At 41.5% G+C, this 26124-nt stretch overlaps 1 protein-coding gene across 4 annotated transcripts in view; it reads right to left on the bottom strand.

The window, feature by feature from the left end:
• The window catches only part of VPS13C (vacuolar protein sorting 13 homolog C), a 328945-nt gene that overhangs the window by 153246 nt on the left and 149575 nt on the right, over positions 1 to 26124 (bottom strand). For all 4 annotated transcript variants that reach the window (XM_073652734.1, XM_073652732.1, XM_073652731.1 and 1 more), the window contains 8 exons: positions 19703 to 19870; positions 8451 to 8755; positions 6037 to 6184; positions 5241 to 5349; positions 3455 to 3582; positions 3173 to 3329; positions 2999 to 3078; positions 1928 to 1987 (listed from right to left, as the gene is read on the bottom strand). In XM_073652734.1, coding sequence (XP_073508835.1) covers positions 1928 to 1987; positions 2999 to 3078; positions 3173 to 3329; positions 3455 to 3582; positions 5241 to 5349; positions 6037 to 6184; positions 8451 to 8755; positions 19703 to 19870 — 1155 coding nt within the window. The remainder of the gene's footprint in view (positions 1 to 1927; positions 1988 to 2998; positions 3079 to 3172; positions 3330 to 3454; positions 3583 to 5240; positions 5350 to 6036; positions 6185 to 8450; positions 8756 to 19702; positions 19871 to 26124) is intronic.

Below are 26124 nucleotides of genomic sequence, written 5' to 3'. Positions count from 1 at the left end.
GGAAATATCTGTCCACTTTACAAAAAAAATAGACCGACTATAACGAAACAACTCAAAGATAGGTTTTTCATTATCTCAAATATGTGATCTTGTAAAGCTCTTCTCCCTTCACTTTATGCTCTTTGTTGATAATGTAAAGTCATAAAGGACTGTATTTTTTAAAAAAAAAATCCACATTTTAGGCATGCAGTCATTGATCTGAAAAGGCCTTGGCTTCTCAACAAAAAAGTCTTGGCAAAAAGACACGCTACAAAACTAATTTGCTGTATTTCTTTCATACAGCTTTTCCTAATAGATACACAGTATTGATAGTTAAACTTTACCATTGCTTTGCTATTTTTTTTATTGGAATTTGTTTAATAAACGAATGGTCAACTTGAATGAACTAAAGTAATAACTGTAATAATCTAACAAAACTCCTAGATCTATGCACATTGCCACCATACTTTACTACATAAATAAATTTCATCCTCCAATTTATAAATCTATCATTCCAACTTTGACTAAGACTGGGAGACATCTCCCATAAATGTACATGGTTTTATGGCTGTTAGGAAAATAAATTGTGGGATCTAGACTGACACAATAATATGATTTGGAGCAGGAGGCATCCCACAGGAAAATGACTGAAATTATGTTACATGGCGTTGTATCTGATGAATAAACAAGAAGAACAAGGAGTTCTTGTGGCTCCATTCTGTAGAACCATAGGCCTGTTCTATTCCATTGCATGGAGCCTCTGGTAGCATATTACTGAGGTAGTCGTCTCTAAATGCTAAACATCAAATGTAACACAGCTCAAGTAGTATTTTAGTATATTTGTACATTCTTACAGGAGCCCCATAGCCTTACAACGTGGCAGAATAAAGTCATTACAACTTTTTGTACAGTAATATAAAATTTTTTAAAGAAATTAAAAGAGTTATCTACTATTAGACAATCAATTCAGAACCCTAAATAAAATAAGAACAGAGTATACTCACCTCCTCCAGTGGCGTCACTCCAGCATTGTTGGCGCTGCTGTTCCCGGCGGTGACATGACACTGTTATGTGAAATGCAGGCTATAGCCAATGAGCGACCACTCGTCAGCTGTTTTCACTATTTCATAGGAGCAGATGTCTGTCCTGATGGAATATCGAGGAGCTGCAGCCAAACAGTGGCCACTGATTGGTTGCAGTTGGCATGTGACACAACAAGTCACGTCAACGCTAGAAAAAGTGGCAATGCTGCAGGTAGTGAGGATACACAGTTTTTATTTTAATTTATGGTCTTGAATTGAGTAAGCTGGGGTTGTCCAATAGTGTTGTCTAGTAGTGGACAACCCCTTTAAAAAGAGTACCCATCAGCTTTTCCTTATTTTTTCAGTATAAAACAACAATTCTGGAGCTTTATATGTTAGATCTCTGTGTTGTTTCTCTGCAATTCCTCCTATAAATGTATACATAAATTGATGATTGGGCATTACCAGCTATGGTTATATACTGTGTAACCAGAGCTTTCAGCCCTACACTATGTAGAGACACTCTGCTCTTTCAAAGTAAATGGTAGTACTAAAATTTCATGGAGATAAAGCAGAGGAAGACAACACCCATTATCCACTAATGTTGTTACATTGTGAATGATACTATTTAGCATAGTGGTGACAGGTCCAATTTAAGCCTTTTGACAAGTCGAATAAATAATTTTACACACACATTTTTATATGTTATTAATTTATGTGACCTTTTAGTTTCAGATCGCTCACTAAACTGTCACAACCATAAGATGTTAAAACGATCATACATACTATTAATGTTTTTGGTTGCACATAGAAAAAATAAAAATTCTACAGTGTAATAAATATATATTTCAAAATCGTAATAAAAAAAAAAATTCGGCGATTCTGCAATTCTTCTCAACTGAAAATAAACATTTCAAGATACTCACACTCAAACTCTGCAAAGTACTGCTGTGGACACTTCTAAAATTGGGTCCATTGCTGTCAGCCTAGCATTAAGGAAAAGTACAGTTTAATTAAAGGACTAGCTAGTTAATATGCTGCGAGATAACCTAAAAGAAAATCACAGGTAAGGAGAAACCACCTACTATAATGTACTCCAAATCAAACAGTTTATGCCATATAGATCAGACACTTCTAATTTAAAAAGTGTGATTACTTGGCACAGTATATATATAACTGAACATTTCTTTATTTTATTGCCATTCTTTTTAAAAGGATGGTAAAACACCTTTTTAAATAAAGCAGCTATCTTTGTAAAAAACAAAACAAAACAAAAAAAAAACCACACAACACCTCCTGCAAAGAAGCCATTTAAGCGATGTCGGCGCTGGGACTCTCGGGCATGTATTAACTTGTTAAACCACGAGACCCACAGCCAATCAGTGGCTGCTCGGTCCTACGGACGAACCTTGGATAAGCGTAAGTAGTAAGAACGGAGCAGTCCAATTTTGGCTGAAAATAAGTGGCAGATCTCACGTGGCAAAGTAATGTCTCGCAAGCCTTGCGAGACTTGACGCCAATGTAGCTGGACCGGCGCTCTTGCATGAGTTGAAGATCTGGTATTTTTGTTTTACAAGAAGGACTACATTATTTAAAAAGGGGTCGGCCAGATAGTGAATAACTCCTATATAGCCTAAGAACTGAACTGTTGCTGCAGAGATGGAAATTAGAAAGCTTGATTCATGTCCTCAGTTCCCACAAATCTAATTAGCGCTATACAGTGTGTATGGATGACTATGCTCTGTGCTATGTAAGTAGAGATTACGCCTGTACACAAGAGGGCAATAGAACATCATCCATCTTACCACTTATAGGTCTGTAATAAATGCCTCTTAAAAAACCTGCACCTTTGTACAAATTAGACAATAGTCCTACAGATGTTGTTTCCAAGTAGCTGTAGACTGGCTACGTTACAGCAAAGATTTCACATGATCCCAAAACACTTGAGATTAAACTGTTCCTGATCCATCTTAGTAGTAGAAAAGTCACCTACACACCTTTACATACTCCATCTTTAGAAGATGCTTATTGGTGTCATCAGAAGAATTAAGAAGAAGCAGGGGCCCTCCTGTGGGACCTATGTCAGCAAAGAACATGGATTAATATGTAAGGAAAGAAAAGACATTTTGATGTATGGCCAGAAATCGGATATTTGTTAATTATAGTCTCACCAGGGAACTCTGTACAAGTCATGCTGATTTTTTGCAAGTATACAGCTGCTGTCATTTCATGGTTTCCCACCCGTGTTACTGCCCCAAGTTGTGAAGCCTGAATTGTATGTAGAGGTGGAGCGTCTCCACGAACCTGCTTCATTAGCTGAACCACAACCTGGGCAAAAACAAAACGGATTATACCAGAGAAACATGCTTTACAACAGGCAAATGTAAGAAAATAGAAGCAGCTCTGACAATTCTCGACCATGAAGTAAAAAAACCTGGAGGGGACAAAATTACCTTTTTAATTTCAAAATTAATCAGCAGACTCAGCTCAGAGGTCGACTTCACGGTTTCTGGCTCAGAAATTTTTGCAAAGTCTTTATTAGTAGATCTTGTGTGGAGTACACTTTTAGATTTTACAATATCTGTCACAATAAAAAAAAAAAAAAAAAAAAAGTTAATAAAAACTGAGTTTAGTAAATCCATCAGCCTAAATAAACTTTATTGATAACTCATATACCTTGAAGTCAATGACGTCTGTACTATTAACAAAAACAAATTACATGGATGAAAGGTCTAGTGAAAGCCATTTATCGTAGTTTCAAGCAAATGAGAAGAAGATGGAAAGGCAGCAACTCACCGATCCTGTTGCAATTAAAAGTCCTTTAATCTGGAAAAACTGCTAATCCAGCAAGCGGTTCATTGCAAGGCAAGAGTGAGCAGTGAGGGGAGAGGACGACAGCCGTTTCGCATTTGTGTGGTGTTTCTATGGTTCCTATCACTCTTGCCTGGCAATGAACCGCTTGCTGGATTAGCAGTTTTTCCAGATTAAAGGACTTTTAATTGCAACAGGATCGGTGAGTTGCTGCCTTTCCATCTTCTTCTCATTTGCTTGAATATTTGTTGGCTTTTGCACCACCTTCTTGTTACAGCTGAGCCTATCAACCAGCCACAATATTCTGGAGACTGGTGCTTTATTTCATATTCATTTATCATAGTTTATTTATTTAGTTTATGTCCAATGAAGTATCGTACATTTCAAGTATATATATCAGAAGAAGGAACACAAGACAGCGGCAGATGACTACAGCTTATGCATCAACATAAAAATTGCATTTATACAGTCTCACCCTTCTGCTGGCCTGTCTGGGATAGAACAGCTGTGACTTTGGGACTTCCAGGGCCAACTACCTCAACCAGTGGCCTCCCCGCTTCTGGCAGGCCCCCACAGAGAGAAGGTAGCGGCAAACTTAGGAAGCAAGCAGTCCATCGAGGTAGAAGGCCAAGACACCCGAGGGTCCCACCCTAGCCTTTCCATGGGGCCAGATGACCGGCTGGTCCCAATCTGGCTTCTCCGAATGTCTCCATGGGTTCCAGGCAATCGCACGGTCCTGCCTGGCAACCCCAAACAACATATCCATGGGGCCAGGTGTTTTCATAGTCCCAACCTTGTCTCCCAAATGTATCTATGTCTCTCTGATGGTCAATGGAGCAGATCCGTATCTTTCCAATCAGGGCTATATACCCTTAGGCTAGAATCGTGTAAAATCCAAAAATATGTCCCTTTGGGTAAAGCCACCCTTCCAAGCTGATGGTGTGACAGTCTCTCATCTTTTCCTTCTCCATGATTCTGTTTGCAGCACTCCAGACATCCCTGTTTATATTTACATTTGTGTAAGGTTATCAGTCACAGGTAAAAGGTGCAGGGCTCACTCAGGTTTCATTGTTTGAGCTAATCAATTTACACAGTTGGTACACACTGTGCTCTTTAAACAAACATTTAGAAGGCTTTTAGCACAATATGTAATTAGCATATTAGCAAACATCATAGTTTCCAAACCCAAGAGGAGACAACAATCAGGGTTATACAAATACTGGTCTGTTCTTATTGACCAGACACATAAATACACATAGATTTACAAGCCAACCCCAAAGATAATAGTGTATTTCTCTTGGATTAAACAATATATAAGTCTGGCTTATTAAGATTTTAGGCTGTATCGTCACACTTGTAAAGACAATTATTCCCACAGTATCTATTCTCGGATGTACAAACATGACTGGTGAACTCAGACATACATACCAGTCTGTCTGGAGGTTTGCCTTGAATCTGCATTTTCTTCTTTACCTTCACCAAGATTTTCCACCAACACACTGAAGATTACATTTAAATCCTCCTGACTCAACCACAGCTAAGAAAAAAAAACAAAACAAACATAAAGCAATTATTAAACTGATGAAAATACATTACTTTATCCGCTGTCACTTCCTGCATATGTATACGTGGTGTATAAGTGTACAAGTGGTCCCTCAAGTTAACTTGAGAGTTATATTATTGAAGTGCAAGCACTGATTGCCTACCTAGTAGAGATCGTCTGCAAGACATGACCGTACTACATATACTGTAGTCTTCTTTACGTTTGCCAGGGTGGGCCTCTACCCTGGACACCAAGAGGACGGCTCCACTTTACCTCTACAGTGTGTGTACTATGGGGAACCACTGGGGAATCTCCTATCCTCAACAGTAAAAGTGAATTGCCACCTTCACTTCCAGAAGATTTTATTTGTTTTCTTCTTTTCTGTGTTTTTTTCATGATGACATAAATATAATCTCAAATTACAGCATTTGTATATTATAATAGTCTTCCTGCCACAAATAAATATTGTAACTATAAGTTACAGCTGTATATAGATTAAAAAAAAACAAAGGCACATTTTTAAAAAAATAATAGAAGCAATATCGCAGAACAAAACGGATAATGTTTCTTAGTTTCTAATGCATGCTTCAATTAAGGCAAGGTACCATACCACAGAGCACATTTCACCACACATTTCTGGGTAATCCAGTCTCCCAAACTGCAAGATCTGTAATTACTTACTTCCATAGTATTTAGATGACCATTCACTTCCAAAGTGGGAATCTCATGGTACCACGTGGCTGCAAGGTTGCGATTTACGGACAAAGATAAATTGATAGGTTGTAGGATCTGTTCGTCTGACTGTACTGAACTTGTGTGCAAGACTTCACTACAAAGAAAAGGTTTAAACACAATTCTATATGATTATGCTTTCAAATAAATTGTATTATATGACCATTTATAAAGCAACTACTTATTTCTTTTTTCACACAAAAAATAGTGTCACGTACATCGTTATTTTGGTGTGTCAAACAGACATCACACAATGGACCCCATAATTATTACTATAATATATTATTATTATTATTATTATTATTAAGTCAGCATGGTCGGTTAGACACCAATGGTGTAAAAGGGAAACCATGATGCAAAAGCAAGCCGTGTATCCAGCACACATTACATTGTGTAATGCACGATTACCCCTGAGCCATGGGATGGCGCTGCATTAAAACTGAACACAAGCGGCCTGGTTTTAACATAAATTATAGTTGATTTCTATGGGTCTCACGGTGGGAACACTTTAAGATCAGTTCATTAGGAATGGACCCGTCTAATAAGTAGGGGAAACAAACATTTTATGGGGATATATAGGTACGGATCTGACAGCAGGTTTTTGTTATGTAATCTGAAGACAGCAGGAGATAGAGGCTGAAACACAGAACTCAGGGATGTGTCACTTGTCAAAGTGCATGCTGTTACTAACTGTGAAGGATTTATCACCAAGATTAACATTGCGAACTAGTCAATCAACACCCCCTCCTTCTCTGATAGGCAGCTCACAGTGTATAGACTTCGTACACTGGTGTGGGCGGGGTTTGCTTTCTCAGCTCTGCTTCATGCTAAATCTAAAAGCTCTGATTGTGTCAGAACGTCTGTAGCCAGTAATCTAAGTGATACATTGTTGGATTCAGCTTCTCTTTGCCTACATTACGCTGCTCTCAGATGAGGTAGCAAAAACCTGCTGACAGATTCCCCCTTAAAAAACAAAGTCTTATCCTTAGGATACGTAATCCGTATTAAATCAGTGGGATTCTGACGAGATGTTTCAAGAGGCTGCAGGCTGGTTCATACTTTCGCACATTTCTTTGGAGGTTGTCCCAAGATATTGCAACATTTTTGCATTGAAGCAAATGCTGCAATAAGAACTTCTGCTAAAAAAAATCCAGCATGGACAACTGTGAAATAGTTTGTTGCCAACGAAAACATTGAAGAGTGCTTCTTTAAATAGTTGATCAGCAGGGGTGCCAATAGTCGGAAACTACTCGAATATTGAAGGTCATAGGTGCAAATGGAGAAGAGACCAAAGACCATGTTGTATGGCACAACAACAAGCCAAAAACATTAAACAATTAACAATAAAAGCGGGACCAAGAAATAGCCAGACAATGGGAACATGAGCAATACAAAGAGTTCCTTTACATCTCAGATGAAATTCTCTGGTATTGTATTGGGCATGTGTAATACACTGAATTCGTAAAATTAGTCTAGGATCTAGCACAGGATGTCTTTCCCATCCTGGTGTTAGTGAATATGCCTTCTATTCTAGAGAGCATAGCTGAGAGCTATACGGAACTTTTATTCAAATTTGTAAACAACTATTCATTGTGAAGTTTGACTATGGTCAAATCTCACTCGCACCCACTTCCCTCAAAAAAAATAAAAAAAATGTCAACTCTCTTTTTACAAACTACAACAAATCAAACTCCATTAAAGTAGAAATTATCTAGACATATGCACCCTTAAAATTTACATCTTACAACACAGACACCATGATTGACCAAGCCTCAATGCCAGGTAACATTCCAAGGTACAGAAATGTACTTTCCTCCAGATGGTGAAAAATCTCTTTCTCCGTTGCCAACTACAGGTCGCTATCCTGTAAATCAATGTCTGACTCATAAAAGGGCCTTGAAACATGACTAAGGACATTAGCCAAAGCCACACCAGAGTCGCAAGTAAAGAAGCAGACACAAGCTAATCTGCATACCTTTTTTCCATACCCTGAAATCCCCAGTTGTGTTTAAATACTCTAATGGGTTGGACACTCTCTTTCTAAAACATTTTCTCAATCACTACACTAAGTCAGTTTTCGTCTTCTGGAGGAGAGGTAATTTGTATATCTTGACTAGAATAATTCTCCTCCCACAAAAAGGAGCAACTTTGTTTTCATCCTTTGCATTCACTGGTTAAGTTTTTGCACTTATTTTTATTTGACCTTTCTAGGACTAGATAAAGAAATAGCAGTATATTCGCTTTTAATAATATTTCTGCTCTGCCCACTTCTGGGTTTGGCTACAATAATTTGCATGTAAATATTGAAGTAAAATCAAAGGATTGTGTGGAGCTATGTCCATTACATATAGAAGAACACTTACCGTGATAACTTGAATTGAGTGAGATTAATAGTCATATGGTCTATAATGGGGGGAACTTGGTGGCCTTCAGACGACACTAGACTAAACGCATTGTTTATTTTCAGCAGCCCCAGATCGGCCACTATGGCATTATTTGATACAGAAGATTGGGGGATTACTATCACTGGAGCTTTGAGATGAATATCCATCGACAGACGAAAACTCCTCTCCGCCAATCCTTTCACGCTGGTGGCTGCTCGCTGTGCTGCCTGGGCTGTGGCTGCACTCACTTTATCTTTGGCAATCTGAAAGTTGTTTAGGAAGTTCTATACAAAAAAAAGAAAGGTAATAAATTAATAGAGACTAACACAGAGAGGTGGTTTAGGTTTACCGAATTTAAAAAGTTATTATTAAGCAAACTTGATAAAGCAAAGTCAAAATTGGCTAAAAAGCAACAAATTCGGCACGGACTGAAATTGAAGTAGCTCTGAATGACAATAAACCTTTAGATTCTCTCCTACTCAGCCATATCTCTAACCCATCCTTACCGCTTCCACATCATCCTACTGAATGCGCAACAATTGCAGAATGGAAAAAATTAGCTTCTCCACAGGAATAAAACCCTAAATTTTAACTAATTAAGAATATCTCATTATATTTTATTGAACTAATTACTGAAATTAATATTCCAGAAACCTGGATGCCCTCTGGTTTAAAGAAAATAAAAGACTTACATAATGTGATTGACTTCATTTCTTTCCAGGAATTAAAATTTAATAAAAAAAAGTTACGGATCGAGAATTTAGTATACTTTGTATCCATAAGGAAAGCTATTTCCGACTTACTTCATAACAAAAATACGTTGACAGATACTGTTAGTTTTCTGTTATGCAATGCCAATAATAATAACATCATCTGGAAAACTAGCAGCATCTAACACTATTTTAATCAAGATATATTCTTCGAAAAAAAAAAAACATATATGCTTAACTGGGAGAAGGATCTAAAAAAAATCTTTCTCCATAGACCAGTGGCAAGAAGCTCTAATACATTTTTACTCTTTGTTCAACCCTACATGAGTCAAACTTTAAGGCTATGTGCCCACGATGCAGAAATGCTCCGGATTTTTCCTGAGCGTTTCTGCATCTCCCTGCCAGAAAAAACACATGCGGATTGTACATGCGTTTATTCAGCCAGGTACAAGCGTTTGTCAAGAGTTTTGCACATGCGATTTTGCATGCGGGTTGTCAAGCGCTTTCCAAGCGATTTTAGCATCACTTGGAAAGTGCTTGACAACTTGGTCACATATATAAATCCATGCAACTGGCATGGATTTTGTATAGTGTGACAAAGTTAGTTAAAAAAAAAAAAAGAAAAATGGTAAAAAATAATAAAAAAAAAACATACTCACCTTTCGATGGCCCCCGGTGGTGTAAAAGGACCTTTCATGATGTCATTTAGTCATGTGACAGGTCACGCGACCGCCGACGTCAGCTAAGGATCGCTAAGGAGACCGGGTGCCATCGGAAGGTGAGTATAATGTTATTTTTTATTTTAAATTCTTTTTTTTTTTTTTTTACAGGTACTATGGTACCCGGGTCTGGAGAATCTTCTCCAGACCCGGGTACAATAAGCACATTGAATCGCTTAATATCCGCATGTGCACATGTAGTCATGCGGATATTAAGTGATTCAATGCAAGTCAATGGCGGCAAAAACGACGCTCTTACGCAAAATAATTGGTAGTGCTGCGGATTTTTCCGCAATGATAATCCGCAGCGGAAATTTCCGCAGCATGTGCACAACACATGCGGATTATCATTAGGGAACACGGCAGACTTTCTACCAACCGGTTTTTAAGCGTTTCTGCGGCGGAATTGCCGCTGCGGAAACGCTTCAAAAACGCATAGTGGGCACACAGCCTAACACCCTCACGTGATGGTACTACACACCTTCCAGATAGGCCAAAATTTTCCCTGGACAATCACCAGTACGTTGGAGAGGTTGTGGCCTCAATGGCGATCTCCTACATATTTTCTGGAATTGCCCCAAATTAAAGAACTTATGGAAGGAATTGTTTGCTTGCATTAATAAAATATTGCAAAAAGAGATCACTATCTCCCCATAAAAGGCACAGCTATCCCTTGATATGGAATTTATTGATCCTGGTTTCAAACTAATTTTGATACATATTTTCTTAATTGTTAAAAATTCAAATCGCAGCTTATTGGAAGAAACCTCAATTCCAACTATTTCGGAAATAGTAGATCTAATTTCTTTACACAACATGTATGAAAAAAGTCATGCCATTGCTAACAATTATTACCCTAAATACTATAAGAGGTGGAAATCTTGGATTGATAATAACCCAGTATAGCCAAGTCATCCAAAGTACTTTGTGACTTCGCTCTTACTCTTTTTGTATAATCTTTATCACTTGTTGAGTCAAGACTTATGAGTAAGTTATAGTATCAATATTGTGAATTATACGCCGTTTCAGGATTCATATTTAAATAGAACGTCATTTTGTTATAAATATTGACAAACAGGTCAAAATGACCTCCTGTATGTTATTGGTTATCCTTCATCCCTACATTTCATTACCTTCCCAAACTTTCTTTCCTATTAAATTGTTTTCTTCCATTGCTCCCTCCATATTTCCTTCCCTTTCTTTCCTGATTTAAAGGTGTGTTTTTCTTTGTTAAAAGTGTTAAAATTAATAAAAATTATTGGAACACAACAGAGACCAACACCACCAAAGACTATGTCATACATACAGGCCATGACTACCTGAAAGTACTGTAAAAATATTAATAGAATTCAAAAAGGAGTACGTGACGTAGTAAATCTAAGCACTGATCCATATGTTTGCTTACATGTCAATGGTCAGGTACACCGTCTGTCTGAGAGTCGCTAGACTAATTAATACAAGCTAATGACAAACAAATGGCAATTTCTCAGTGAATAAACATTCGTAATATCAGCGAGGCCGAGGTAAAGAGGCAGGCGTGTGGTGAACACATGGCCCCTAATTAATTATTACAGTGTTTGCTTAGTGCAGGCGACACAGCCCCAGTCCGGAAGGTCGGTAAGTTCCACGCACATGATCAATGCATGTGCCACATTTTGCTCAGCACTCATCTCAATACAATATGACAATTATACTAATTTCTGTCTGACAGCCGTGCACCCTTTTTTCAGTAATACCTGAAAAAAAAAACCTTTATGTACAGACTGTCGAGGGTGTAGACAGGCAGCTTCCTATTCTTTACTAGGTCTGCACAAATACAATCCCAAATCCGAAACTTTCCATTCAGGTTAAGAAGATAAATATTTCTTCTCACAATTTTAGGTAATGACGAGGACAGGATGAGTCATGCTTTATTCCCCTGAAAAGGTGATATACACTCAACGGAAATTACTCTCTGAACAAACCAAGCAATGTCACACATGCATTTCATGTCACTTTCACGATCATTAATGTGGATATTGTGTGAAACCATATTACTCTCCATGGAAAAGATAATTTATGATGCAACTGTTCGAGCACCAATGAGGAATAAAAGTGTCATTTTTATTACTTTCTCTTAATGAAATGACACTTTCTCACCTGGATCACAATTTTGACCAAATTATTGGAGCACAGTAAGCCAACAAATAAATTGTTTAAACTAGACTGCACTGTCTAAAAATGCAACAAAAAGAATAAGCCCCTATGAAGACGACATATTACTCTTTGTGGGAGATATAGAGTCATCTAGTGGCCCAATAATGGAAGATAAAGAAGAGTTCAGTCAATGGTCAGGTTTGAAAATTATAGGGGAAAAAACATTATTAATGCAGTAAGACCCTCTGCCCCCTTCAGAAGTAATTTTGCTCTTCCAGTTACTGGTTGTAGATCAGTTCAATTACCTGGATGTAGTGGTCAGCGCTAAACCAAGGATTACATAACACAGTATAAATCCATTGCTGAACAGATTCAGATCCAAAATAAATACTTGGCATGGATTGCCTTTAATCAGTAATAGGCAGAGGGAATCTCACCAAAAAGATCCTAATATCTCAATCGCTGTGCCTGTTACATAATTCCAGTGTTGGATTCCGCCCTCTATTTTCCACAAAATACAAAGTCTGTTTAGGGAACTAATCTGGCGCAAGTGGCATGCAAGAATCAAATTGGTGACACTTCAAAGAGAAAATAGCAAGATGACTGGCAATATCAGACCCATGGATTTACTTTATAGTATCTCAAATGCAGCATTTCCATGGTTTTGGAGGGAGAGTATAGGTAAATTAGGACATCTGGTTTTACAAAACAAAGGATTATCACCTTTATGTATATTGGAGGTAGGTACCAGTACCATACCTGTTGATAGACCATGTACATCAACCTTAGCATTAATGTACAATGTATGGGACAGGGGGAAAATCTAATGGAAATTTCTGGTTGCGCTAAATTTACCCCAATTTGGCATAATCCCCAGTTGCTGGAGTTCTGTTGTCTTTGGGGGTTGGGAGGAGAGAGGAGTGTAGGTGTTAGATCATCTGCTAGAAGATGGGGTCTTTAAAAGCCTTAATAAACTCCAGCAGGAGTTAAACTTATCTTTTTCAAATACCTAAACAAGTAAGGCACACATATCGGACCCAGTTAACTATGACGAGGATGGATTTACAAAATCACTTTATCTTAGATACGATAGATTCCGCGAAACACACGTGGCTTAATTTCTACTGTACATCAACAGCTTTTGAGGCCTCACACAGATGACAGTACTTTGACAGTTAAAGCTAAGTAGGAAGGGGAAGTGGGCCCAATTTCAGAAGAACAATGGAGAGAGGTGTTGGAGCTTATTCCCAGGTTGTCCCAGTGCAAATCAGAGGCTTTCACAGAATATCTTATTCATAGGATGCACAGAATACAGTTTACTTAATAGAATTGGGATTCGCTCAAGTGCAGAATGCCTCAGGTGTGGAATGGACGATGCACATGTGATGCACTTGTTTTGGGAGTGTAATCAGATAGAGCATCTTTCCAAAATGGGCCTATCCCTAATAGAGGGGATATTTAGGGTGAGACTTCAGGTGGATCCACGGATATGTGAATTTGGGTGTTGGAGGGATTCTGTTGATTTTGAATCTCCGACAGCTATAGGTATGTCTAGTATTTATTGATTCATTGATTAGATGCCCATCCACCAACTTTGCGGGAATTGAGAAATAAAATGAACAATATTATTTGGTTGGAAAAAGAAAATGAAATGCAATGAAAACATTTGAAAACATTTGGCGACTATGGCTAAATGTTCTGGTAGTTTTGTTCAGAGATCAGGTACTTCAGCATTTAGTCCTTTAGAAGTGAGTTTTGATTAGTATTCAGAACCTAGGGGCTATAACAAAGATAAATCAAGTATTTCTGAGACCTAGATATTTGCAAAAAAAAAGTCAGCTAGTGTAGCCACCAATGGTGGTGCTTACCACAATCTCTCTGGTATGGTAACTCTATATATACACAGCAATGAGAGTGCCAATAAAACATAACCTTTAATACACATATACTAAAAAAGCCATGCTCAAAAACACAAGTAGATATAAAATTGCGCAAAATTTAACAACATACAATATTGACATACAGGTGCCCACAACGAAAACTGTGCAAGTAAAAATACTGGGACTGGGAAGATCTCACCAGTATCCTGAAAAGGCCCATAGTGTAAAGCTGGAGGCAGGGGAGAAGGTAATTGTCACCAACCTAAAATCCCTTGTTGTGCCCCATGCTAGAGCCCCTGCCCTGACAAGGGCAATACCCAAGTTAGACCCTAAATTAATGACCCCCAAGGTCCCTCCTTACGCGTTTCGGCCTTGATATAGGGGACTCAAAAGGGGAATGCAATAACAGGGGGGAGGGTAGGGTGGAAATTAGAACACCGGGTTTCATAAAGCAGGTCCTTAGAAAGGCCGTGCAGTGGCACTAAACCTTAATGAAGACATGTTCAGGTTCCGTCTAGAATGTGCCTAATAGCTTCAAAATCATGTGTTCGTTTGAGGCCATTAGGGGGAATCGCAACATGCCTTCATTAAGGTTTAGTGCCACTACACGGCCTTTCCAAGGACCTGCTTTCTGAACCATGTGTTCTAATCCCCCCTTCCTCCCCGTTATTGCATTTCCCTGATGAGGCCTCTATATCAAGGCCGAAACACGTAGGGAGGGACCTTGGGGGTCATTTATTTACGGTCTAAACTTGGGTACTGCCCTTGTCAGGGCTTGAGCTCTTGCATGGGGCGCAACAGGGGATTCTGGGTTGGTGATAATTACCTTCTCCCTTGCCTCAAAGCTTTACACTATGGGACTTCTCAGGATAAGGGTGAGATCTTCAGTTTTTTTTTTACTTGCAGAGTTGTCGTCGTGGGCACCTAGGTATTTGCAGCCCAATATTATAGGACCCGTTTATGTTAAGATATATACTTAAAGTTAACACTATTACGCCTTGGAAAAGGGGTTCAGAATGATTATGTATTTATTTTGGTGTGTTGTCGGGTAAAAGATTATAGTAATAACAAGAATGTGTTAGAAAATGTTTTTGGTTTCGTTTTTTAAAAGGTTAAGATATTCATTGTAATTCTGTAATGTAATTTTGCTAATGCATAATTTGGAATTCCAATGACGTATGTAAGAATGTTAAACTGCCTTTTTGTTTCCAAGAAAAAATGATCTGATTAAAAAAAACAAAAAAAAAAAAACACAACAGTTATCTAAAAAGGCATGAGACACTTACTTTTAGACTGTTTAATTTAAAGGCCCCAATACATATTGTAGATCATATGATGTATATGAGGATTTTCTAATCTATGATATTGGAGGAGCTAAAGATCAGGCTGTTGAAATTTCAATGACCAATCCTTTTGTTTTCAGGTGAGATAAGACACTACAGACAGATACTTCTCCATCTTATCATCAGGGAGCATCTGACTTGATCCAAATTTATTCTGCAACAGGACAACAACCCCGAACATACAGCCAATGTCATTAAGAACCATCTTCAGCGTAAAGAAGAACAAGGAGTCTTGGAAGTAATGATACGGCCCCCACAGATCTCAATACCGAGTCTGTCTGTTACTACAGAAGAGACAATGATTTGAGCATGCCTACACCTATAGAAGATCTGTGGTTAACTCTCCAAGATGTTTTGAATAACCTCTCTGCTGAGATACTTTAAAACATGAGTGTAAAATTTGATTTGATTTAGAATTCTTTTTTATTCATTCAGTTTGCATACTTCTATTTTTGAAGCATTCTTTCTTTGCAGTATTTTTCCCACACCTACCTAAAACTTTTTCATAGTACTGTAGTTTTGAAAAGGGATTATATTATGGAAAAATATTGTTTAAGAGGTACCATACTTTATTTTTTTTCTCATTTTAATGCTGGATATTTAATTTGAATATTGTAATAGGGTTAATTACCTTATTTTGCGGCCTCCCTGCAGAAATCAGATGCTGAAATGTACTGTAACAATATATCTGTTATTTCAGTGCAGATTGTGCAACTGGAAAAATATATACACCGTATATCTTTGTAACGCGTTAGCCAGTAGATAGAAATATATTAAAATTTGAGAGTCCTCAGTGGTTGATACCTTTTTATGGCTAACTGAAAAGATGGTACTAAATAGCAAGCTTTCCAGACTCCTCAGGTCTCTTCATCAGGCATCGTAATACTGAAATCTACAACAAAGTATGGCACATTTTGAAAAGGAACAATATTCACATGTAGCAGAATATTCTACTGCATATTTTAAGTTATAGAGTATTCTTTGGTTAATTGTTTTACTATAAGAATCAAAAGCAGAAATGCAAACAATGAAAACTACTGCTAAATATTCTGTCATGCTTTGAATCTTAGGCTAAGTGCCCACGATGCAGAAATGCTGCAGATTTTTTCCGCATCTCCCTGGCAGGAAAAACGCATGCGGATCGTACATGCGGATTGTATATGCGTTTTTCCAGCCAGGGACATGCGGAAGTGAAGTGTTCTTCACATGCATTTCTGCATGCGGGTTATCAAGCGCTTTCCAAGCGATTTTAGCATCACTTGGAAAAGTGCTTGACAACTTGGTCACACTATATAAATCCATGCAACCGGCATGGATTTATATAGTGTGACCAAGTAACAGTTAAAAAAATAAATAAATAAAATAAAGATTATACTTACCTTCCGATGGCCCCCGGTATTTTTTCCGCTGCCTCTGGTATGTTGTATGGGTCGCGGTGGTGTGAAAGGACCTGTGGTGACGTCATTGAGTCATGTGACAGGTCACGCGACAGCCGACCTGTCACATGACTAAATGACGTCATGCCAGGTCCTTCACACCACTGCAACCCATACAACAGACCAGACGGAGCGGAGAAAATACCGGGGGCCATCGGAAGGTAAGTATAATCTTTATTTTTTATTTTAAATTCTTTTTTTAACAGGTTCTATGGTACTTGAGTCTAGAGGAGAGTCTCCTCTTCTCCAAACCCGGGTACCATCCGCACATAGAATAGCACAATATCCTTATGTGCAAATGTGCTGACACAGATATTATGCGTTTCAATGCAAGTCAATGGCGGCAATTACGCTGCGTGCCCGCAAAATTAATGGACATGCTGCGTATTTCTCCACAATGATAAATCTGCAGCGGAAATTTCCCCAGCATGTGCACAGCACATGCCGATTATCATTGGGGACCATGGGGCACGTATTAGCAAGCGTTTTTGCTGAGGAAATTCCGCGGCAAAAATTCTTGAAAAACGCATAGTGGGCACACAGCCTGAAAGGGGTATTTAAACAGCAAGATAATCGTGAACGAGAGTTGTAAAATTGTTTACTTTGGTCTGCCTATTTAAACAGGCATTCAAATGAAAGCCAATCAGTAAAAGTTTACTGCCGGGCATCTATGTAAACGGACCCGGACATGGAGAAAGTAGTACTTTTCCCAAGCCAGTATTATGTGTCAGAACTTCCATATTGAGGTCTTCCTTCTAAAGTTACTGAACAGCCGCCTGCTGCACAGAAAAATCAGTCCTATTAATCGGATATTGAATATAGCTGCATCGGTACACATGAGCCCGCTTTTTATTCACGAGCAATGCTTCCTTGCCTTCTATTAACATTCAGGACTGACTCACCATGATTTTGACTTCCTGACTGCTCTCCGCCTTACAACATTTTATTACCTAATCGAAAATGATCAGTCACCGGAGAGAACATTTCATTTTAAGATAGGTCTTACAGATGACCAGTCAATGCAGTCATTATATTAACTTTATCTCTCCTTTTCATTTCAGTTGAACAAGTGTCAACTGGTGCTAATTTACAGGTGGTGTTATCACAAGGTAACGTTTTAGAGATAAACAAAAAATATCTGCTGCTATCTTTACTCAACAGCAGCCACCTTTAAATAACAGGATCATTCCAGGAGGATGATAAGTGGAATAAGCGACACGACACGAGGTGCTCTGTTCTGCAAGGAAAAGCATTTTAGCACGTGAAAAGAAAAATTACCAACATATGCCAAAGGAGACAATCAAAATAAGCGTCTAATTTTTTAAAAGGCTCATAGAATAGGGAAAGCTGGAGAAAAATAAATAAGACTTAACAAAAAGCATACTAATCAAACCTAAATGTAAAAGGTATTAAATAAAATTAACAGTGTAGGAAGCAATGTCAAAGATGACAATCAGCAGGGAGACATTCTGACTTTTATTTGCTTAGATTTAATCATTTCCTGCCAAATTAAGCCTCCAGTATTACTCTATAAATTGTGTAGGTATTAGTACCAAATATTTAACAAAAGCCGAACAAAGAATGTTAAACTGACAAGGTGGCACTTGTAGCTGGTACGTCTAAATTACCTAAAACCACAAAACTCACTAGTAAATGTAGGGCCTTTAAGGGGTGTGCTCCTCTTTATTGAAGAGCGTGCTCCTCTGCATCGCGAACCCTTCTTGGCGGGGAAGAGTGGTATAGGAGGACTGCGATTCTGAACATTGACAGTCCGGACCAGCAGCATGGTGTCATCAATGGTACGGACTGTACACTCTCCAATGCTGCAAGCAGAGGCAGCTAGCTAGCTCTAAAGCAAAGAGCTTGCAAGTCCTCACCCGTTGCCTAGGAAACCGGTCACCTCTGATACATTTCAGTGGTTTCCTTAAACCTAGGTAATTAAAAATCCCTCCTTGTTTAAGAACAAAAAAGATTTTTAATAAAAGGTAAATAGCAAGGTTGATTTTATAACCACTTTTCAATTTTACCCATTTAATAATGTGAGACAACCCCTTTAAGGTGACGTCTCTTGTAAAGATATACAAGGGCTAATAAAAATTTAGGTTTGATTTTTTGTTATGTTTCTTCCTGTTTTTGTTTCCGACAGACCACAAAAGCCACTATTACAGCTAGCCAGGAGTCTCATCTAACATTCCTAGGCTGAACGTTATAACTGGCTTGTAATTCAGCGATACAGCTTGTCCCTAGGCTCAGTATTCCTTTAGATCAAGGCGGCACAACGTGGAAATGCATGAACACACACAACAACCTAGTGGGCTAGTGTAGTGCTGTTCGCTGTGTTCCTTAAGAGCCTCTATTAGCAAGACGTAAAGGAGAGGATACCTTGGTAGAGGTAAGAAATTTTAGCTCAAGGGAGGTAGAAAATAATACCTTGGAGGAAAAGGTTACCAATGATAGGTTAAAAGAAGGAGAAATTAAACTAGTATACATAGTAGGCAGACAATATACTAGGTAAAGGGAGGAAGATATATTTAGGGCGAGGAAGATGATGCCAGAGGTAAAGAGGGAGAGAGGATACTAAAATACCCTACATGTTATGGTGATGTTAAAGCAATCACTGCAAGAGGCATCTGAAAAGAACACATGGTTAGATTAAAATACATATTCTAGCATTTGAGCATCTAATGTGTTATACAGATCTGTAACATATTTTCACACAGGTTGGTGATGCAGAGGATGCATTTTCATTCTTAGTAGCACATGGAAATGGGCCCATGGAAGTATTAAAACATAAAAAGAACACAATCATTCTGGCATTCCCTGCTGCACTTTCAGCTCGGGTGGGAGAAGGCTGTGGCCGATCAGCGGCCCTCCATCAGAAGAGGAAGCCAGGAGACTAGTAAGGAATACAGGCAGGGTCCAACAGCAGAATATGTGGTCTTTTTCTAGTTTTACTACCCCCATTCACTCTTGTATTTAAATGAAACTTAGCTTTTGTACTTCTCACCATAAATGATGCAAGGAATTTGTTCAGGAAAACTATTCTAATGCAGCCAACTCTCAGGGACACCTTCCCATCCACCTTGGACACATCATTGTAGGAGTCTCCTTGTGTAGCATCTGGGTAGAGTGTCATATTAAAGTTGAAAACTTCATCTTCCATGATGCATACAGCCTAAAAAGAAAAACACTGACATTCCTTATTACGAAAAACTATAGATGAAGCTAACAATAGCAAGATCAGTGCAAGCAAATACAGTAATCAAATGATATAACTAGGCAATAAATATACAATAGCTCTTAGATAAACTATCCAAAAATACCATCAAAGTTAACTTTTAAGATCTTTGGTTATACTACCTATTACTTCTTTTACAAGATCCTTTACTGTTACATTGAATAAATAGCTATTTTCACCATTCCAGATTATAGGCCCGTGCAAACAGTCTGATGAAAAGCTCATTCGTTGCCTATTTGGATTGTTTAGAAGCACCTTAAAAAGGAGATTTTTGTGTACTCACCGTAAAATCTCTTTCTCTTAGCCTCTAATTGGGGGGACACAGGACCTTGGGTGTTATGCTGCTGTCCACTAGGAGGCGACACTATGCTTATCTGAAAAAGATTAAGCGTGGCTCCTCCTCTGCAGTATACACCCCCAGACGGCATCAGCCTACTCCAGTTTTGTGCAAAAGCAGTAGGAGGAACGTAACATAGATAACATAACCATGCCTATAAGAAGGCAACTATGTAAGAACTCAAAGGAAAACCAATATGAGAACTCAACTTAACAGCCCGGAACGGGCAAAGGGTGGGTGCTGTGTCCCCCAATTAGAGGCCAAGAGAAAGAGATTTTACGGTGAGTACACAAAAATCTCCTTTACTCTGTCGCCTCATTGGGGGACACAGGACCTTGGGACATCCCAAAGCAGTCCCTGGGTAGGAAGCAATGGACGAATATTGTGTAGATGGGTCCCTACAATTGGGGCACCGCCGCCTGCAGAACACGTCTGCCCAGGCTCGCATCTGCTGAGGACAGGGTATGAACGTTGTAGTGTTTTGTAAATGTGTGTAGGCTAGTCCAAGTGGCTGCCTTACACACTTGTTGTGCCGAAGCCTGGTGCCGAAGGGCCTAGGAGGCCCCTACCGCACGTGTAGAATGTGCCGTAATACCTGCTGGAATAGGCGAATTTTTGAGGCGGTAGGCCTCTTGTATGGTGGATTTGATCCATCTGGCAAGGGTAGCTTTGGAAGCTGGTAGACCCTTGCGGCCGCCTTCCAGAAGAAGGAAAAGAGAATCAGACTTCCAGAAGGGCGAAGTCCTAGACACATAGATACGCAGTGCCCTGACAAGGTCAAGCGTATGCAAAGCCTTTTCCACTCTATGAACCGGAACTGGACAGAGGGATGGTAGTGAAATTTCTTCATTGAGATGAAAGCTGGATACAACCTTCGGAAGAAAGGATGGAACCGTACGAAGGACTACCTTGTCCTGGAAAAAAATCAGGAAAGGCTGTCTGCAGGAGAGTGCCGTGAGTTTAGACACCCTGCGTAGCGAGGTGATTGCCACAAGGAAAACCACTTTCTGGGATAGAAGACGGAGTGGGACTTCCCTAAGGGGTTCAAAGGGTGTTTCCTGTAATGCTGTCAGCACCAGGTTGAGGTCCCACGCTTCTAGAGGTCGTCTGTAGGGGGGAACCAATCGGGAAACCCCCTGGAGAAATGTTCTTACTTGCGGTTTATGAGCAATGCATTTTTGAAAAAGCACTGAAAGAGCTGACACCTGGCTCTTAAGGGAGGCCAGGGATAGTCTGGCTTCCAGACCCGATTGGAGAAAACCGAGTACCCTGGGTAGGGAATAAGGGAGTGGGGTCTGGTTACAAGATTCGCACCAGGTAAAGAAAATTTTCCAGGTACGACAGTAAATCTTGGCAGAGGTTGGTTTTCGTGCTCTGATCATGGTTTTAATGACGTCTGGCGAAAAACTTGCCTGGGTTAGAACCCAGGTCTCAATGGCCACGCCGTCAAATTGAGGGCCTCTAAGTTCTGGTGGTAGAACGGGCCTTGTGACAGAAGATCCGGGCGGTCGGGAAGACGCCAGGGAACGTCTGCTGTGAGTCGTACGATGTCTGCGTACAATGTACGCCTGGGCCGGTCCGGTGCGATTAGGATGGCTGGAACTCCATCCTGTTTGATCTTTCTCACCACTCTGGAAATCAGGGGGAGAGGTGGAAAAATGTACAGGAGCTGGAACTGGGTCCAGTCCTGAAACAGGGCGTCTGCCGCTAGAGCTCTAGGGTCGCGTGTTCTGGCCATGAAGTTGGAGACTTTGGCATTGAGGTGAGACGCCATTAGGTCCACGTCCGGAGTGCCCCAACGATGGCAGATCTGTTGGAAGATTTCGGGATGGAGAGCCCACTCTCCCGAGTCTATTCCTTGTCGGCTGAGAAAGTCTGCTTCCCAGTTGTCTACACCCGGAATGTGGACGGCAGAGATAATGGAGCTCATTTTCTCCGCCCAGTGAAGGATGCGTGTCACCTCTCGCATCGCTCTGGCACTGCGGGTTCCCCCTTGGTGATTGACATATGCCACGGCTGTGGCATTGTCCGATTGTACTCTGATGTGAGAGGCTGCCAGTAAGTGATGGAAGGCTCTCAAAGCCAGGAGGATGGCACGAATCTCCAGGATGTTGATGGGCAAGGTTGCTTCCGCTGGGGACCACTTGCCCTGTGCTCTGTGGTGTAGATGTACTGCACTCCAACCTGTCAGGCTTGCGTCGGTGGTCAGGACCTTCCATTGACCTGGGAGAAAAGATTTCCCTTTTGTTAGCGAGGTCCGGTTGAGCCACCAGTGAAGGGACTTCCTGGTTGATGACGTCAGCTGGAAATTCCTGTCGAGAGAAGAAGGGTTCCTGTCCCATGACTTGAGAATGTCTAGTTGGAGAGGTCTGAGGTGAAGCTGGGCAAATGGAACCGCTTCTATTGCCGCCACCATCCTGCCAAGGACTCTCATTGCAAACCGGAGAGATCGAGGGGGTTTGCTGAGAAGGGTGTGAACTCCTAGACAGAGAGGCAGTGCCTTGTCTTTGGGGAGAAGCACTAGGCCCTTGGAGGTATTGAATAGCATTCCCAGGAATGTCAGAGACTGGTTTGGGGTTGGTGATGACTTTTGTAGGTAGACTAACCAACCTAGGCGACTCAGGGTGTCGATTGTGATTGAGACACTGAGCTCGCAGTCCTTGAAGGTAGAAGCCTTGACGAGAAGATCGTCCAGGTATGGAAAGACTACTATGCCTCTGGAGTGTAGAACGTGCATGGTGGCTGCCATGACTTTGGTAAACACTCTGGGAGCCGTGGCGAGTCCGAACGGGAGAGCCACGAACTGGTAGTGGTCCTGGTTGATTGCGAACCTGAGAAATCTCTGATGGGCAGGTGCAATCGGTATATGCAGGTATGCATCTTGTATGTCTATGGAGGCGAGATATTCTCCTTTTTCCATGGATGCAATGATTGACCGGAGGGACTCCATACGGAAGTGACGTACTCGTACATATTTGTTGAGTTGTTTTAGGTCTAGTATGGGGCGTACCCCTCCTCCTTTCTTGGGGACTACGAAAAGATTGGAGTAGAACCCCTGGAAGCGCTCGGCTGCGGGAACAGGTATTATGACTAGAGCTTGAAGAAGCGATGAGACCGCTAGGTGGAAGGCGCGAGCTTTTACTGGCGATTTTGGGGGAACAGATATAAGGAGTCTGTTTGGTGGGTTGGAAGTGAACTCTATTTTGTATCCTGAAGATACTAGTTCCCTGACCCACTTGTCTTCTGTAATAGGTAGCCAGACTTGATGAAAGAGTAAAAGTCGGCCTCCTACAGGTGGAGTGTCTTCCTGAGTCCGTGAGTCATGATGAGGAGAAATTCTTAGATTTTCCTCCTTTTGATTTTGAGTGGCCTGCCTTTGACTGCCAGGATTTGTCCGACTTTTGTGTCGGCCTCGAGCCTTCCCTGCGTGTGAAGCGGCTGTTATTTTGTGGTGGCTGTGAAACGGACCAGCCGGAAGAGTTCCAAAAGGATCGGAAGCGAGCTTGGTTATGCTTGTTATAATTGCGCTTGGGTTTCAGTTGGGGAAGAGAGGTACTCTTACCCCCTGTGGCATTGGATACCATCGTGTCCAAGCTTTCACCGAAAAGTCGACCGCTGAGGTATGGAAGGTGCGTGAGGGACTTCTTTGAGGCTGCGTCCGCTTTCCACTCACGCAGCCAAAGGATACGCTGAATTGTGATGGCGTGTGAAATTGCGTCCGCTGCACCCCTTGCAGAATCCAGAGCTGCATGAAGCATGTAATCTGCCACAACTGCTATCTGAACTGCTTGGTCCGACAGTTCAGGGGCAGAAGCTTGGAGGCCAGTTTGTAGATTTTTTTGCCCAAGCCAGTATGGCCTTGGCTGCCCAGACTGAAGCGAACGCGGGGGCTAGGGAGGCCCCTGTGGATTCGCAAATTGAGCGAGCCATACTTTCTACCTGCCTGTCTGCTGCATCCCTAAGGGTTGAGTTATCTGGCAGTGAAAGAAGTGTCTGTGCTGCCAGTCTGGAGACTGGGGGGTCCACTGCTGGTGGGTCTGCCCATTCTTTGGTGGTTTCCTTTGGAAAGGGGTAACGGGCCTCCAGAAACTTGCGATTGTTAAGCTTCTTGTGAGGCTGTGAGAATTGTTTTGTGAGAATAGATTTAAATTCTGGATGATCCAAGAAAACCTTAGGTGGTTTCAGAGCTCCTTCAAATGAAATCTTATTTTGTGGTGCGTCCGGGATCGGATCAGAGATGTCCAGCACCTGATGTATGGACGAGATTATGTCCTCAACTAGCGCTGCATTGCTAGGTGGGATTGGAGTTAGGGATCCATCAGTTTCCTTGTCTGAGTCAGAATCGCAGACGCCTTCTGACTCCTGTGTATCACTAAGGTGTGTCCTAGGTGACCCAGAATGAGGGATTTCTCTGGACGGAGATTGGTGCAGAGAAATATCTTGTCTGTCCCTGGTAGGGGACTGTGTAGATGACCTTTGACTACGGTATCTCTCCCTAGACAGGGATGACCGTGTGCTATGGGATGACGCAGATGAGCGTGACCTATGGGTGCGCTTGCGTCCTGACCTTGACATGGATGTGCCTGGGTCAGTATGTGACAGAGTCCGGCTTTCCCTTTGTTGGGTAGCATTCATAGTCGAGGTATGGCTTTGCAGAGCCTGAAGCAATTTGGAGGTCATGTTATCTATGGACTGTGTCATAGATTGTGACATTTGAGTGACCCATTCCGGAGTAGGATTAGACACTGAAGGGTTGGTAGGGGCTACTTGGGACTCCGGCACAGTAGTCTGAGTACAATCCTTGCAATGCGGATATGTGCTGCCGCTGGGAAGAGCATTACTGCAGGCTGTACAGAAAGCGAAAAAGCAGTCCTGCCTGGTTTTCTTAGACTTTGAGCCCGGCATAGTGCACCTGGAGTGGCTATGCAAAAGGGCTAACTGTGCAGAGGAGGATACAGAGTAATAAAATTCACAGCTGAGGTAACTCAGACTGTGAACTTACCCCACCAATGTGCCCCTGTGAACAGCACTGAAAAGAGCCTGGTCCTGTGCCTCCCCGGAGACTTGGCTGGCCTGTATGCGTCCAGCAGCATGATATGGCCGCCGTAGCTCTTCTCCTGCTTGCAGAGAGGAAGGAGAAGGGGGGCGGAACGCTGCAAGGGCGGCAGTTGCTATGGAGATGCGCGCCCTGCAGCCTAGATCCGCCCCCTGTCTGACACCGCAGTGAGTCAAAATCGTCATCCAGGGGGGCGGGCCGGGGGGCGGAAAATGGGAAGTGGCTTCGGCTAGGCCGAAGCCGCGGTGTAAATTTATTTTCTATGCCCAAAAGGGCTCCAGGCCAGCGTGGTAGTCTGGGGGGTGGGTGGGGGGGGGTTGGATCAGAACCGGACCCTCCCGGATTGAAAGGCAGAATGGCGGTGGGGACATAAGTGGAAGGGAGTCTCTGAAAAGAGTCCCCCTTAGACGCTTAAGATGAAAAGCTGCCGCAGGTGCAGGGCCTGTGAAGGCCTGTGCCTGTGTGTGCCATGGCTGCCTGCACTCCCCCCGGCTCCTACAGGGTCCCGCAGTCAAGCTGGGGTTCCTGTATTGCTGCTGGTTCTCGGCTGCAGTGTGCTGGCTGGTGAGAGCTGCAGATGCTGCCGTCCAGGCCCTACCTGATGGTGTCTCAACCTAATACCCCCAGGGGGGAATAGGGAGGGTGCCGCTGTCACCTGTCAGGGGGCTTTGTCCTCGCCTCAACTTCGGACCAAGACCGAGGGAATTGGGGAAGGAGGGGGGGGTTCTCAACTTCGAGCCTGACCCGAAGGGCCGGAGAAGGAGCAGCATGGTGGCTACGCCATCTCAACTTCGACTG

This window comes from Phyllobates terribilis, unplaced genomic scaffold (assembly GCF_046119375.1).
Source record: "Phyllobates terribilis strain yellow unplaced genomic scaffold, ASM4611937v1 Scaffold_11__3_contigs__length_659146591, whole genome shotgun sequence".
In the NCBI taxonomy this organism is placed as follows: domain Eukaryota; kingdom Metazoa; phylum Chordata; class Amphibia; order Anura; family Dendrobatidae; genus Phyllobates; species Phyllobates terribilis.
Note: the sequence above shows the minus strand (reverse complement) of the source record. Positions and strands in the feature narration are given on the sequence as shown.